This window comes from Phalacrocorax carbo, chromosome 20 (genome assembly GCF_963921805.1).
Source record: "Phalacrocorax carbo chromosome 20, bPhaCar2.1, whole genome shotgun sequence".
Taxonomy (NCBI): domain Eukaryota; kingdom Metazoa; phylum Chordata; class Aves; order Suliformes; family Phalacrocoracidae; genus Phalacrocorax; species Phalacrocorax carbo.
Genome location: NC_087532.1, coordinates 8,715,073 through 8,729,958, shown reverse-complemented (window position 1 = coordinate 8,729,958; position 14,886 = coordinate 8,715,073). Strand labels below are relative to the sequence as shown.

The 14,886-nt window shown below is 58.4% G+C and overlaps 1 protein-coding gene across 8 annotated transcripts; it reads left to right on the top strand.

The window, feature by feature from the left end:
• Positions 1–406: 406 nt before the first annotated feature.
• On the top strand, positions 407–12,986 carry ECE1 (endothelin converting enzyme 1). 8 transcript variants are annotated; one of them, XM_064470675.1, is made up of 20 exons: positions 407–590; positions 751–879; positions 2,495–2,612; positions 3,908–3,994; positions 4,956–5,097; positions 5,520–5,732; positions 7,074–7,198; positions 7,490–7,702; positions 7,795–7,986; positions 8,491–8,633; positions 8,715–8,829; positions 9,060–9,170; positions 9,409–9,507; positions 9,627–9,704; positions 10,090–10,193; positions 10,399–10,509; positions 10,629–10,696; positions 10,776–10,966; positions 11,059–11,154; positions 11,434–12,986. In XM_064470675.1, the coding sequence occupies exons 4-20, from the start codon at positions 3,908–3,910 to the stop codon at positions 11,608–11,610; spliced, it is 2,265 nt and encodes a 754-aa protein (XP_064326745.1). In that variant the 5' UTR covers positions 407–590; positions 751–879; positions 2,495–2,612; the 3' UTR covers positions 11,611–12,986. The 8 variants fall into 8 exon arrangements, with proteins under 8 accessions (XP_064326745.1, XP_064326743.1, XP_064326741.1 ...); XM_064470671.1 differs by lacking the exons at positions 751–879; positions 2,495–2,612 and adding an exon at positions 3,758–3,819 and having other exon boundaries at positions 574–590; XM_064470668.1 differs by lacking the exons at positions 407–590; positions 2,495–2,612 and adding an exon at positions 3,758–3,819 and having other exon boundaries at positions 790–879.
• The last annotated feature ends 1,900 nt before the right edge of the window (positions 12,987–14,886 follow it).

Here is a 14,886-nt window from a genome sequence, read left to right as displayed (position 1 = left end):
GTCCGGGGTGGTGGCACTGTGTGTGTGTGTGTCCCCCGTCCCCATCCCCGCCCATGCAGCACAGCTGTGGGTGCCTGCCGGTGATCCAGCGCAGGGAGAGCTGCAGCCTGGGGAGCTCCTCGCTGCAAGGCCGCGTGCACCAACCTGGCCAGGCTTGAACCCCAGAACCCTTCGAGGGGCTGTTAAACACCCCGTGGGGGGGGGGGCACGGCTGCAGCCCGAGGAGCACGCTGGCACGCTGGCACGCTTGCACGTTTGTAAGCTTTCACAATTGCGCGCTTGCAAAACTGCAGGCTTGCACGAGCGTGCGTTGCACGCTTGCACAGTCGCCCGCGCGCATGCTTGTAAAACCTCCTGTGCGCCCCCTTGCACAACTGCGTGCTTGGCTGTTTGCAAAACCGCTTGCTTGCACAGGCACTGCTTGCACAGTTGCACACTTGCACAACCACGTGCTTGCACGGGTGCACAACAGCACGCTTGCAGAACTGGGCGCTTGCACCATTGTCTGCCTGCACACTTGCAAACCGCACGATCTCACGCTTGCAGGATCGCACGCTCCCAGGAGAAACGCCCCATCCCTTTGCCGGCGGGTGAGCTGCGGTGATTTACCGGGGGGGGGGGATGCTTTCAGCAGCTGTGGGGGAACATGGGGACCCCCCAAAACTGGGTTTGGGGCCCCCCGAAAGAGTTAAAGGAGGCGAGCAAGGAAGCCCGTCCCTCCCGTCGGCCCCATTGGTTTTCCCATCCCAGGTACATCCTTTGCTCGTCACCCTTCGTCACCCTCCATAGGCCGCGGCGGCGTAACGAGCTGCGCCAGGGCTCAGGCGGGTGCTCGCCCCAACGGGGGCTGACGCCGGTGGGAGCAGGGTGGCAGCCACGGTGAGTGGGGGACCCTCCCGACACCCCAAATCCGGAGGTGCTCGGCTCTGGGTCACTTGGCCAAACCGGGGCGTGGGGCGATGCGTCTCCCATGGGATGCCCATTGCAACCCCGTGGGAACCCCCGGTGCAACCCCATGGGACCCCCATGTACCCCCAAGGGACCCCATTGCACCCCCAAGGGAACCCCCCATTGCACCCCCAAGGGACCTCCCTGCACCCCCAGGGGAACCCCCCTTGCACCCCCCCAAGGGACCCCCCACCCTTGCACCCCTTAGTGCCCCCCCCCCAACCTCGACTCCCCCAGCTGGGTTTACTTTGTGGCAAGTAGGTCCCCACAGCGGGGGGGGGACCCCAAAAGTGGGTGCTCCCCGCTCAAATCACCACCCCAGCACCCAGCTCTCGACCCAAACCCCCAGGTTTCCGTCGGCAAGCAGAGGGGTGCAGGGGTGCCCCCCCACCCCGCAGGACCCATGTTGGGGGGGGGGGGGGGGGCTGTTTGCAGACAACCCCAAACTGGGCTCCTCCCTCCCCCCCTTTTTTTTTTCTCTTGGTAAACTTTAACCCTTTTTTGCTCCTTTTAAAGTTTTTTAAAATTTATCTGCAGCCAGGGCTCCCTGCAAAACTGGGTGCCCCCCCCCCCCGCCCCCCTAATTAACCCAGGCATTGCTAATTTCCCCCCGAGCATCCTAATTAAAAGGCTGAGCCGCGCCGGGCGCTGACTCCAAGCCGCGGAGGTGCAGGGGGCACCCATGGGTGCTGGGGGGCGGGTGCTGCTGGGCCGGGGGGCGGCACTCGGGAGCAAACCGCTGAGGGGCGGGCGGGTGGGCCTGGGGGAGGCGAGAGAAGCGCCATCACCTGCGGCAGCGGCGATGGTGGCTCCGAAATGGCGCCCGGGCGGGAGCGGGGGGCGGCGGCGGCGCGCGCGCCCCGGTGCCGCCGTGAGGGGCGGCGCGGGCCCGGGGGGCGCCGCCGGCACCTGGCGCTTGGTGGGGCCTTTTGTAAGGCCAAGGGGCGATTTGGGGGAGAAAAGAGCCGATTTAAGGCCCTGCTGAGACTTTTATAACTTATACAGAGGGTGGAAGTGCCTTGGCTGGGGGGTCGGTGTGTGGGTGCCCCCGGCGCCCTTGGGTGCCCCCCACCCTGTTGGAGCTGGGGAAACGCGTTTTTCTTGTGGTTTCACAACAGAGCTGGCAGGGGGGAAACAAAAAACCTCCCCCTTTTGATCCAAAAAGGGGTGTTGCAGGGTGGGGAGCACCCATGGGTGCTGCTCTGCCCCCATGCCCCCCATCTGGAGGAAAGGGGGGAGCGTGGGTGCTAAAAATACCTCCCAGGTCCAATTTCCCCCAAATTAAGGATGCTGGGGGTTGATCCTGGTGCCCTCCCAGGGGTGTTTGGCGGGGGGCAGGTCAAGCTCACCTTGGATTCTCTGATGTCTAATATGGGGTTGAGCCATCATGTCTCTTGGGGGAGGGGAGGGGAAGTGGTGGGGTTTTGGTTTTGTTTTGTGTTTTTTTTTTTTTTGGTCCACTTTTGCTGCTGCTTTCAGGCTGGGGCAGGCAGGTGGGGTGGGGGATCACTGAAAAAAAAAAAAACCAAAAACCTCATTTCCTCAGGAAACAGAGTGAAAGCCTTGGCCGAAAGCTGGGACTCCAGGAATTTGGCGCTTTGGAGCGATGGGGGCTTTGTGGACCCCTGCACCCTGCGTGCCCGGAACTGCAAATTTCAGCCAAAGTGCGAAAATGGGGGGGGGGAAGTGAAAGGGGATGGAAAAAACCATAATTTAAAATCAGATTCCACCAGCGATAAAATCTTGCAGTTAAAGCTTTTTCCCTCCACGGTTTGCAGGCTCAAGGCAGGCACCCAGGGGTGATTTTGGGGCTGGAAATGGAGCTTTTTGCACAACCAAGGAAGGAAACTGCCTTTTTCTTTTAATTCTTTGTTTTCCTTCCCAGGTGGGTTTTGTGGCTAATTAAACCCAGGCTGTGATTTGGGACCCGGGGAGAGGATGGGATTAGTTATTAAGTCATGCAAGGGGAGGTTTGGGAAGGCCCTTGTGAGAAACAGGGCTGAGAACTGGCGCTTTTGTTGCATGCACCTTCCCACCAGGGGAAACTGAGGCATGGTTCGGATGAGCTCAGTGTCCCTTTGAGGACAGCGGCAGCAGGATGGGGACACCTGGATGGGCGCAGACCCCTGCCCTGCGCCCCTTTGGGGGCGAAGGGATGTGACTGGTGCCACTTGGCACATCGGTGGCAGGGGCCGGGGTAGGTTTTGGGATGCTCACCCCCTCGGCGGCGGGCGAAGGGTTGTTTTCCCCGACGGGAGACAATCCGGCTGGATGGCAGGGCTGTGCCAGGGGGGAAGGAAACGGCAGCGGCACGATAAGGGCTGGCCGCCAACACATGAGGTTTTGCCTTGTTTTTCTGCTGGGGGGGGGGCAAGATAAGAGGCAGGCACTGGCACGCAATAACACCCGGGGGGCTGGTGAGCTGGGAGGGAGCCCGTTGGCAGCCTGAATTCAAGGTGCCGTTGCCCTTGGGTGCTCAGAGGGACCGTACGGGGTGTTTCGGGGTGTGCACGGTTTGCAGACGGGGCGTGGAGCACGAGCAAGCCGGTAGTTTCAGAGTGAAAAGCCATTTTCTCCGCTACCAGCCTTTCTTAGGTCCCCAGCAGACGGGGGGTGTTGCTGGCACTGAGGGGGTCCCTCTCCCCGTTTCGGAGCTGGGAGCTGGTGGAGGAGGAACCAGCGTTATTCCAGGCTGAAGGGGAGGTTGCACAACCTGGCCCCAGGGGAAAGCGAGGCGGGTTCGGTCTTCGCTCAGCTTTTGGCTCCGGCCCTCCTTGCTTTCCATAACCTTCCTACGGCGTTTGTTTAGCGCTTTGCTACCCCGGAGCCATTCGGGATTTAGCTCCCCGGAGGAGGAAGCGGCTTTAGAGGGTGCGTATTCCTTCCTCACCCTCCTTCCTCCTCCTCTTCCTTGGCCTGGAGCCACTGAGCACCTTCATTTGCTGATCTCCCTGTGCAGATGTCGAGCTACAAGCGGGCAACGCTGGATGATGAAGACCCCCTGGACTCCATCGGTGAAGGTGATGGGTACCCCAACGGCTTCCAGGTAGGGCTTCATGGGTGTTTTAGTGGGGGGAAAAAAGGGTATTTAGGTCCTGGCAAGCAGCAGCGGGGGGTTGCAGGAGGGTTTTCCACCCGGGACCAGCCTTTCCATCGGGCAAAGTCCAGTGTGAGCAGAGCTGTGGCTCCTGCCGCCGCTGCCCTTTGCGCCTTTCCCAGCACCCGGCGCCAGCGGTGGGGGAGCCCGTGGGGCCAGATCCTGGCTCAGCTGTTTGCAATGCCACAGCACCCAGTTTTTCTGCCGGCCAAACCTGTTCCCGGTGTGGCCGTGGTGAGAAATTATCATGGTGGTGGGAGCTTTGTCCCCGCACAAAAGGGGATTAGGTTAATTCCTCCCGGAGCAGCGGGAAAGCGGCTTTAAAAGGGCCAAGGGTGGCGAGGAGAAAACCCCACTGCTGCCAGCATCCGGCCTCACCCGGAAAGATTTGGGGCCAGAGCGATGCTCTTAGTGCTGGCTCCTCTCCCAGCCCCTTTGGTCTCTGCCTAGGATGGTGTTTTCTGCCCCAAAACTCAGAGCTCCACTGATTTGCTTTCCCTGGTGGGGCCATCTCTGCTCGCCGTTGCATCGGGATGTTTCCTGGGGATGTTTTTCGGACGAGTGGGTGTATCCTGTTACGGCACTTCCCGCCGCCGTGGCCCCCACCCTGTCTCAGCGCCAGTGGTGGGGACGGGGACCACCCGGGGGGTTATAGCTGTGCTCAAGGAGGGGTTTGGGGTGGCACAGGGAAGCAGGTGAGCCTGCCGAAACACTCGTCCTGCTCCCTTTCCTGCCATTGTGCCGCCCTTCCTGGCTGGTTTCTGGAAGGCAGCTGCTGCCTTTCCCAGCCTGAACCATGCTGGATCCCTCACCGAGGGCCAAATTTGTGCCGTGGGCTGTAGGAAGCAAAATGGGGGATGAGTCAGTGGGTTTTTCTGCCAGTGGGGAAACGTTGCTGCTTTTCCCTCAGGTGAACTTCCGCAGCTCGAGGAGCAGCCCTGGATGCTGGGCTGAGCGGACGCGCACCGAGAAGCAGCTCGTGGTGCTGGTGGGGGTGCTGGCAGCCGTCCTGGCGGCGTGTCTGCTGGGTCTCATCTTGCAGTACAGAGCCCGTAAGTTCCTGTACTGCACAGGGATTCTGCTCCCTTGACCTTGGGTTACTGGGGGGTTCCCTGGGATGGGATGCTTGGGTGCAGGGTGGGATGCTCACATGCATCCCTCACTCCAGGGCAGGAATGCTTGGGCGCGGAACAGGATGCTTGGGCATAGGATGAGATGCTTGCCGCATCCCTCACCCTGGGACAGGATGACTGGGTGCCAGGCAGGGTGCTTGGGCATGGGATGGGATGCTCGCCCACATCACTTGCCCTGGAAAGGGATGCTCAGGTACAGGGCAGGATGCTCGGGCATTAAGTGGGATATTTGCCCGCATCCCTCGCCCTGGGGTGGGATGCTTGGACATGGGGCAGGGCGCTCCCTGGTGCAGCTTGTCGCTCCGTGACGGAGGAGCTGAACCCATCGTGCTCACCCCCAGGGCCACCCGCTGTGTGCCTGTCGGAAGCCTGCATCTCCGTCACCAGCTCCATCCTCAGCTCGCTGGACCGGGCGGTGAATCCCTGCGAGGACTTTTTTGGCTATGCTTGCGGGGGCTGGATCAAAGCCAACCCCCTCCCTGACGGCCACTCACGCTGGGGCACCTTCAACAACCTCTGGGAGCACAACCAGGCCATCATGAAGCATCTGCTGGGTGAGTACAGGGGAGTGGTGGGATCCCCACGGTGCCAAGGAGCCCCATTAGGTCTAGGGGATGCTGACAACATGCCCGTGGGGACGTTAGGTTGGATGAGTGTGAAACCAAGCCATGACGCACGCGCTGCGAGAACATTGGGAAGCAGATCCTGGCTGTGTTTGCTCTCCAGGATGCCCCTGGGATTTTTGTCCGCAGTGTTGCAGCTCTTCAGTGCCAAGCAGGGGAAGGGTCCCGGCCTTGGGTCCGCAAACCCCATGGCAGCATTCCCAAGAGCTCTGAAATGCAGGATTTGCACCCCAGGCTACACCCAGAAGCCGTATCACCCCAAGGTCATGGGTTTTTTCCCTCCTGCTATAGCTTCCAGCCTTTGTGAGCAGCCTTTCTGGGGGGCTGGCTGCCAGTCGGGCCATTTTTGGGGGGCCAAAACTCCCCCAGTGGAGGGAGGATCCTGGGCCCAGCCAGGATTGTGAACACTGAAGCAGGACAGCTTATCCAAGCAACTGGTGGGGACGGTTTGTTCAAGCTTTGAGCAAACAACTGGCTCCTTATCAGCACTTTCCACTGTGCTGGGACTGATTATCTGAAAAGAGAAGGTCTGGGAAGAGCGGTGTCTTTCGGGAGAAGGGGGGTGGCGCAGGAATGGCTTCGTCCCCAGCTCTTCCTGCAGAAATCTGGCACTGGTTTTACTGGGAGAAGGGACTGGGCCTCCAGCCAAGTGGTCATGCTCGGCATTTCCTCGAATTCCTCAGAACTGAGGGACCTTTAGTTAATAAACCCACACAGCTGGGAAGCCAAAGGTGCAAGCTGTGTCATGAGGAAAACAAAAAAAAACCCAAAACAAAACCCCCCAACTTCTGGGGAAGCAGAATTTTAAGGGGGGGAATAAAATGATGGTTTTGGAGGTGGAGGACAAAAATGGGTTTATTGTTCCTTCTTGCAGGAATAAATAATAGAGGGCTGAAGAGTGCCAGCACAGGGGCAAGGGCAGCGCAGGGGGCTGGATGATGCTGGCAACATCAGGGCTCCTGGAAAAATGCTTTTTGTTTTTCCTTTCTTGATCTCTCTGCTCCAAAGAGCCGGAGCAGTCGCTGCGGGTGGGAGAGGAGATGGTGGCAGGAGGCCAGGAAGGGCTGGGAACCGTGGGATGCTCTTGGGGGCATGCAGGGGGCTGGTGGGGCAATCCTCGGAGCCTTTTCAGAGCCTGGCTTTGCCCCAAATGGGGCTGAATATTTCTCCGGTGGAAGGATGGGGGCTCCAGTGTGCATCAGCAGCCCTGTGGGGGTATGGGTGCCTGTCCTCGGAGACCCCCTGAGAGCCCCCCCCACGTACCTCCCGCAGAAAACACCACGGCCAACGTGTCGAGCGAGGCGGAGCGCAAGGCACAGCGTTATTACCAAGCCTGCATGAATGAGAGCAAGATTGAGGAGCTGCGCGCTGCCCCGCTCATGGAGCTCATCCAAAAGGTACATCCCCCTCCTTGTGGAAAAGCCGTCTTCCCCCTGCAAAATGAGGGGAAAAAGCTAATTTATGGGCAGCCCAAGCACCCTCCAGACCCTGTTCCCGGTGCTCCTGGGGCAGAGTATCCCCCATGGTAGGCAGGCAGAGAGAAGCAGGGCTTTGTAGGCAGGTCTTGCCTCTCCTGGCCTTTTTAGCCCCATTGCAAGATGTTTCCCCCAGGATGGGTGTTGAGGATATATTTAAGGAACTCCAGGTGGTCATTCCTTAACCAAAAGCTGGTTGCTGTCTGTCCCCAGCTGGGCGGCTGGAACATCACAGGTCCCTGGGCAGGGGACAACTTCAACACCACGCTGCGGGAGGTGACGGCGCATTACCGCACCTCACCCTTCTTCTCCGTCTACGTGAGCGCCGACTCCAAAAACTCCAACAGCAACGTCATCCAGGTGGATCAGTCAGGGCTAGGCCTGCCGTCGCGGGATTACTACCTAAACAAGACGGAGAATGAGAAGGTAAGGTCACTGGGGGGAATCTGGCTTTGCCAGGGAGGTGCTGTGGGTGGGTGGCACCCACCATGCTGATGCCCCCCCATCCCACTGTGTAGGTGCTTGCTGGCTACCTGAACTACATGGTGCAACTGGGGATGTTCCTGGGAGGCACCGACGAGGAGTCGACACGGCAGCAGATGCAGCAGATCTTGGATTTCGAGACAGCGTTGGCCAACATTACCATCCCGCAGGAGAAACACCGGGATGAGGAGGTCATCTACCATAAAATGACAGCTGGAGACCTGAAGGTGGGATGGGGTTGGTGAGCCTCCCTGCTCTGCCGTGGTTTGGGAAGTGGGGCAGATGGGTGGAGGTGACGCAGCTCCTCTCTGAGGAAGCCCAACACTGCCTGGGAAGCTCTTGTGCAATAGCTTGGCCTGTGTCCTCCTTGGGGAAATCCCACCCTGACCCGCTCCTCCCGGCCTCGGGACCACCCCTGGGGCTGGCGGCTGTCCTGCCGTGGCACTAATGCTCTCCCAGCACTACTGCCTGCAGTCCGGCTGCAAGACATCAGGCCGGTCACCTCCCCGTGTCCCCAAAGGAGCCCTAATGGGTTGTGTCAACATTTTTGACACCCACCCCACTTTCTTTTTCCTTTGCGGGAGGAAATAGTTTACTCCCCTCTGACCTTTGGAGGATGCTGCTGTTATGGGAACAGGCTGAATCCCTCAAACGGGGGCTGAAGCAGCGGCTTCCAGCATGGGAAGCTCCTGATGGTTTTTGGGTCCGAAGCAGCGGCATGGCTTTTGCAGGAGCTGGCGCCAGCTGTGGACTGGATGCCCTTCCTCGCCACGGTGTTCTACCCTGTGGAGCTCAACGAGTCGGAGCCTGTCGTGGTCTATGCCAAGGAGTACCTGGAGCAGGTCTCCGACCTCATCCTGGCCACCGATAAATGGTGAGAGCTCCCACCATGTGCAGCGGGGTGCCTGGGGTAGTCAGGTGTGTCCTGCTGCCCGCTCACCACCTCTTGCCACAGTCTCCTCAACAACTACATGATTTGGAACCTGGTGCGGAAAACCAGCCCCTTCCTCGACCAGCGCTTCCAGGATGCTGAGGAAAAATTCATGGAAGTGATGTACGGGACGAAGAAGGTGAGACAGGAGTCCCCAACACCCCTGAATGGCCATAAAATGGTGATAGCTTTTTAAGCAAAGTCCCTATCGTGTTGGATCAAAAAAATAGAGATGCGGGGCAGGTTTTGGGATCGCAGCTCCAGCGCAGGGGGATGGATGTAGACCTCATCTCCCAGTGGGGCAATGGGGTGGGAAGATGGGGGGCTTTGGCCGTGCCACTGCTGACGGCCATCTCTTGTCCCGTGCAGACCTGCCTCCCGCGCTGGAAATTTTGCATCAGTGACACTGACAACAACCTGGGCTTCGCCCTGGGGGCCATGTTCGTCAAGGCCACCTTCGCCGAGGACAGCAAGCAGGTGGTACGTCCCCAGTCGAGCAGCATGTGAGCCACCACGATGGTGGACGGTTAGGGCAGCCAGTGTTTCTTTGCCTGCCTTTTGTCCACCACACAGCTCTGTTCGCTGGGTTTCTCACTGGTCCATATGCCGTCTTGGCATCCCGGCCTCTTCCTTTCCACCGGTGTGAAGGGTCATTGAACTCTCCAGGGTGCAAAGCTGCCTCTCTGGCCCAACACTGTGTCACCTTGTTTCTGTCTAGGCAGAGGAAATGATTGCGGAGATCAAAACAGCCTTCGAGGAAAGCCTGGAGACCCTGCAGTGGATGGACGAAGAGACGAGGAAATCGGCCAAAGAGAAGGTGAGGTGCTGGCAGCAGTTCTGGGGAGGAGGGGGTCATGGTGGAGGGTGGTGGAGCTGGGTGAGCCTGTCCTTCTATCCCGGGCACCAAAAGCACTTTGGTCCTTGTCAACCCCCCAGGCAGATGCCATCTACAACATGATTGGCTACCCCAAGTTCATCATGGACCCCAAGGAGCTGGATAAAGTCTTTAATGATGTGAGTTGGTCAGATGTCTCCTATTCCCCCCTCCACTAGCATGTGCAGGACATGTGCCCACCACCATGGCCTCGAGGCAGCCTTGAACCCCAGGTTTCCTCCAGAAGGGTCTCACTGATGTCCTTGGCCCTTCTCTGGGAACTTCCCAGAGAGCTGTGGGCCAGTCCTGGGGTGGCTGGGGCTCTCGGGATCCCTGCCCGGGAAGAGGAGGAGCTGGTTCCTGTAATGGTGATTCATTGCCCTCCCGAGACTCTGCAGATGTTGGAGAGGAGGAGAAGCAAGAGTGGCTGTAACTTAGCTGGCTCCAGAGGCTCAGACATGACCGTGGAAGCAAGAGCGGGGCCAGGCGATCACCACATGCCACTCACACCTTGCTCTCTTGCAGTACGAGGCCGTGTCTGACCTCTACTTTGAGAACGTCATGCAGTTTTACAACTTCTCAGCCAGGGTCACTGCTGACCAGCTCCGGAAACCGCCGAACCGGGACCAGTAAGTTCTCAGCTCTGCTTCCCCATTGCGCTTGGCGGGGAACATCATAGTACCTGGAGCACTGGGATTTGGTGTCCACCAGACCACGCTGGGTTTGGGAGTTACATTTGGGCCGATGCTGTGCACAGTGATAAGCGCATGGTGTCAGAGCAAACATCAGCAATGGGTTTGTGCTGCCACATTGGCTGTGTCCGTGTTGCCGTAGGTGGAGCATGACGCCTCCGACGGTCAATGCGTACTACTCTCCCACCAAGAATGAGATTGTCTTCCCCGCTGGCATCCTCCAGGCCCCTTTTTACACCCGTGCGTCTCCCAAGTAAGACCCTAGGGAGGGCAGGATTCCCAAATTTCCTCCTGCCCCAAAACTTGAGGTGACATTTCATGGCTGTGGGGAGCAGCGGCTGCTCTCTAAACCTCAACATCGCCCTCCTGCAGGTCACTGAATTTTGGTGGGATTGGCGTGGTGGTGGGCCATGAGTTGACACATGCCTTTGATGACCAAGGTATGGCCACAGCCGGGCGGGTGGGCTGCCAGTGGGGTGGCTGTTGAGGTGACAAAGGACCTACTGTGGTTTTTGGCAGGCCGGGAATATGATAAGGACGGCAACCTGCGTCCCTGGTGGAAGAACTCCTCGGTGGAAGCCTTCAAGCGACAGACAGAGTGCATGGTGGAGCAATATGGCAACTACACCGTCAACGGCGAGGCCGTCAATGGCAAGCACACCCTCGGGGAGAACATCGCTGACAACGGGGGCCTCAAGGCTGCCTACCGGGTAGGGCTGCGGGGCTGAGGACATGTGGTGAGTGGCACAGCATGGTGGGGTCAGTGTCGTCCCCTGACCCTACTGTGGTCCTTGGCCTCCAGGCATACCAAAACTGGCTGAAAAAGAATGGGAATGAGGAAACTCTCCCGACCCTCGGCCTCACCAACCACCAGCTCTTCTTTGTTGGCTTTGCCCAGGTAGGTCACTTGGTGGTGGGCAGTGAGGATGGATGCATAGGGTTTTGCAGGGTGGAAGTGCACCCGGACGGTGTTGGGAGGGTGTGATGGCAAAACTGAGGTCTCCAGAGATGTTGCGTGGTGGATGGAGAACCAGATTGGGGTGGTGCTGGTTAAGAAGTGAGACAAAGATGGGGCTTGAGATGTGTTGGTGCCCATCGTGCAAGCGGGAGGCCCCATCTGGCACCGAGTGGGGCCCTGTGGTCGCGGACACTCATGCCTCTTGCCCTCTGCTTGCAGGTGTGGTGTTCGGTTCGCACACCGGAGAGCTCGCACGAGGGACTCATCACCGACCCCCACAGCCCCTCACGTTTCCGTGTCATCGGCACAGTCTCCAACTCCCGGGAGTTTGCAGAACATTTCAGCTGCCCCCTCGGCTCCCCTATGAATCCCCCCAAGAAGTGCGAAGTCTGGTGATGGGCGAGCGCCTGAGGGAACCAGCTGCTTCGTCCTCTGCTGATGGCTGAATTTCCCCGGTCCTTTTTGAGAGGCTCAAACCACTTCTCCATGCAATGAACTGCCCAGCTCTCAGCTGGAGCGGCGCCCCGTGGCGCCGGTATCATCCGAGGTTCGATCCACTGTGAAAACTCCTCATCCCCTCGTGCGTTTGTGAAATGACTTTGGTTTGGGGGTGTCGTCTTTCCCACCATGACGGGGCTACGTGTCGAGGCAGGTGTGTCCATGGGCACTACCCTGTATTTATACACGCAGCGCTCCAGCCTGCTCTGCTGCCCTGGAGAAAGCTGCTTCGGAGGCAGTAAAGGGAACGCCGTGGTGCTGGAGGGTTCGGCTGCGTGTCTAAATACACCTGACGTACCTTCCTCTCTCCAAAGATGCGCACACGAGGATGGAAAATATTTTAAAATATATTTTTTTTGGGGGGGGAAATATATATTTTTTCATGTGTTGTAGAATACACTGGAAAAGTTCAGGGAAAATGCATTTAAAAGCCTTTTTTTTTTTAGTCAAAGATAATATTTATTAATTTTTTTACTCAATGCAGCTGTAGGTGATGCACCCTGCGGTGACAGTCCGTTGGCTGGGGAAGCTGGATTGGGCTGCCCAGGCTGCGGATGCAGCTAGCTGGGCCCAGATCCCGGGGTTCTCTGGCAGGGCCCGTCTTCGGAGAATGCCGATGGGGAAATCGGGGACAGCGGGGCTGGGGCTGGAGGATGCTGCGGGTTGCAGAAAGGCTCTGCCGGGATGCCACGACTCCTGGGATTAGCTTTAATTTTGGAGTGCAAAGGGAAAAGTTGACGTGCCAAAGATGTAACCAGGGTGGTGATGGTGGGGATGAAGCACCTGGTTCTCCCTCCTGTCCCCTCTGACGCGAGGTCAGCCATGAATTCCCAGCCCAAAAGCTTCCCCAGACAAGCACAGGCGCTTCCTGCCGCTGCTTCGCTCGCCACCGTGCCCAGCCTCTACGCCCGGGGAAACTGCAAGTCCCGAACTCACAGCACGGCCTGAAACCTCCGTCCTCCTGCAGCCGCTTTGGCAGCGGTGTGAGATCCGGCCGGGATGGGGGCGAGGGGCTTGCTTAAAGGTTTGGGTTTGGTTGTTTTGTTTTTTTTTTAATATTCCTTTTGCGGTTTTGAGAGGAAGCCACTGACGGTAGCTCAGGTGCTGCGTGTTGTGTCATGGGGCGCCTTCTTGCTCTAGTCAGAAAGCAAAGATGTAGAGGGATTTTTAATATTTATATGTAAAAGGGGGGGGGGATTTCTTTTGTAACTATTTTTTCACCCTATGCCTGGGGCTTATTGTAGTTGAAATAAATACTTTTTACTGGGTCTGGAGCTGCTCACAATGTGTTTTTTCTTAGTGGGATAGCCTTACATCCCTTTATCTGCATTTTTCTCCCCATCCACACTGATGAGACTGTCCTGTGCTGACAAAACTGAGCCGAGGAGGCTTCTCCCAGCCTGTGCTTGATATCTGCTGCCTCTCTGGGAGGCTAAAGCCAGGCTTTTGTGCCCAAAAAACCCCCTCACTCTCGCTGCGGGTGGTTGGTTGCTTTCCACCTCTACAGCACGGCCCCACACGTCTCCCCAGCAGGGAGGTCTTTCCCCAGATGCTTTTCCTTCCTTCCGGGTGAGTCGTTGGCGGGCCGGGCTGCACTCGGATCCAGCGGCACGGGACCCGCACAGGTTGCTCTCCAAACGGCCGTGTTTGCGGCTCTGCCGGGCCGGCTGGATGCTGCCAGCCTGTAACGCAGGCCAACGTGGGCTCCCCAGCAGCTGCTCCGTGGCTTTGTCACGCTTGCCCATAAAAATGCAAGGCAGGACCTGGGCTGCAGGCTCCCTGGAGAGCCTCACCCCAGCACCTGGGAGGGCTGCTGGCCATCAAACAAGCAATGTGCTGGGTTACTGGGGGCTGGATCTGAGCTGCACCCCCCTGGTTTTGTCCATTCTGTACTGAGCTGTTGGAAATAGTCCTGCCCATCCTGGCGGCGAAAACACTCTGAGCCAGAGGCATTCAGGGGATGAGAGCGTTACATAAATAAGACAGTAAAATTTCCCTCTTGCTGATTTTACTGTGTTTTCTCTCCCAGATTGAATGGAAACGCTTTCTGCTCGCACGACTCGGTGTGAGGCCCTCTGTTTCCTGCAGAGCTGGGAGACCGGCCCGGTCTTTTTTTTTCTCCCTGGGATCTGGCTGGAAATGGTGGCACAAACCCGCAGAGGGCAGTGGAGCCGAGAAATCCCCGCTCCTGGGCTGGCAGGAGTCAGTGATGCTACTGGCATGGTATTTTGGCCTGGATCTGGCCCCGTGTGTTTAAAATGTGGTGAAATGCCAGAGTTCCTAGGAAAAGAGAGGAGAGGCGTGGGTTTAAGGCAAAGAGGAATGGAGTGGGGAGAGCGAGGCTGGGGTGAAAGGGTGTTTTCCCAGCTGCAAGAAGCAGGGAGAGGAGGAGCACAGCCCCTCTCAAGGAGAGGTAGGATGCTGCTAGAGGCAGTTTAGCCATCCAAAAGGGAAATATTTTGGCTTTCTGGGGTTTACTCAGAGCGAGGAGCCGGGCAGGTGGTGTCTCGGCCACCGCGGAGGGGACAACCCCAGGGTTTTGAGGGTGAGCATCAGCTTGCGTCATGGCAGGGGGACGCCACGGTCAAGGCTCCGCGGGCTGGGCTTGGCGCCGGCGGTGGATGTTTGCCTCTCTGGGAAGCTGCCGGGTGTAGGCAGAGCAGGCAGGAGGTGACTCATCCCGCACGCGTGCCAGCGCCTGGCGTGGGCTTGCCTGATCCTGGGTGGTATTTGCTTTATTTTGCACTCAGCCGTGCCCCGGAGGGCAGAGACGTTTGCCGAGGGCTAAGCCTGGGTGGGAGGAGGAATGGGGAAAGCTCCAAGCAAGACTGAGTTTTTTGGGATTTTAATTTTTTTTTTCCCCCTGGAGGATGTTGGAAGGGGATCAGTGAGGGGAAAAGCAGGAGAAGCCCAAAGAAGGAGGCTGCTGTGCTGTGCCGGGTGAAAGCGGGCGCCTGGAGCATGCCAGAGCCTCCACACTGAGCTGGAAATGGCGGCTGTTCACAGGTTTGTTGGGGCCGACCCAGCCTTCCCGGTGCCTGAGGCTGAACCCAACCATCCCAACTGCTCTTCTTCTTCCTGGATTTTCCCCCTCCAAGCAGGATCTAACCCCCAACACATCACGGCAGTGCTGGGTTCACCTATGGGACTGTCAGATTTTAGGGCAGTGAACGA

Coding starts and splice junctions, on each gene's coding strand:
- ECE1 (XM_064470675.1), top strand. CDS start 3,908: ATGTCGAGCTACAAGCGGGCAACGCTGGATGATGAAGACCCCCTGGAC. Junction 7,703..7,794: donor ACAAGACGGAGAATGAGAAG/GTAAGGTCACTG, acceptor CCCACTGTGTAG/GTGCTTGCTGGCTACCTGAA. Junction 10,194..10,398: donor AAACCGCCGAACCGGGACCA/GTAAGTTCTCAG, acceptor GTGTTGCCGTAG/GTGGAGCATGACGCCTCCGA.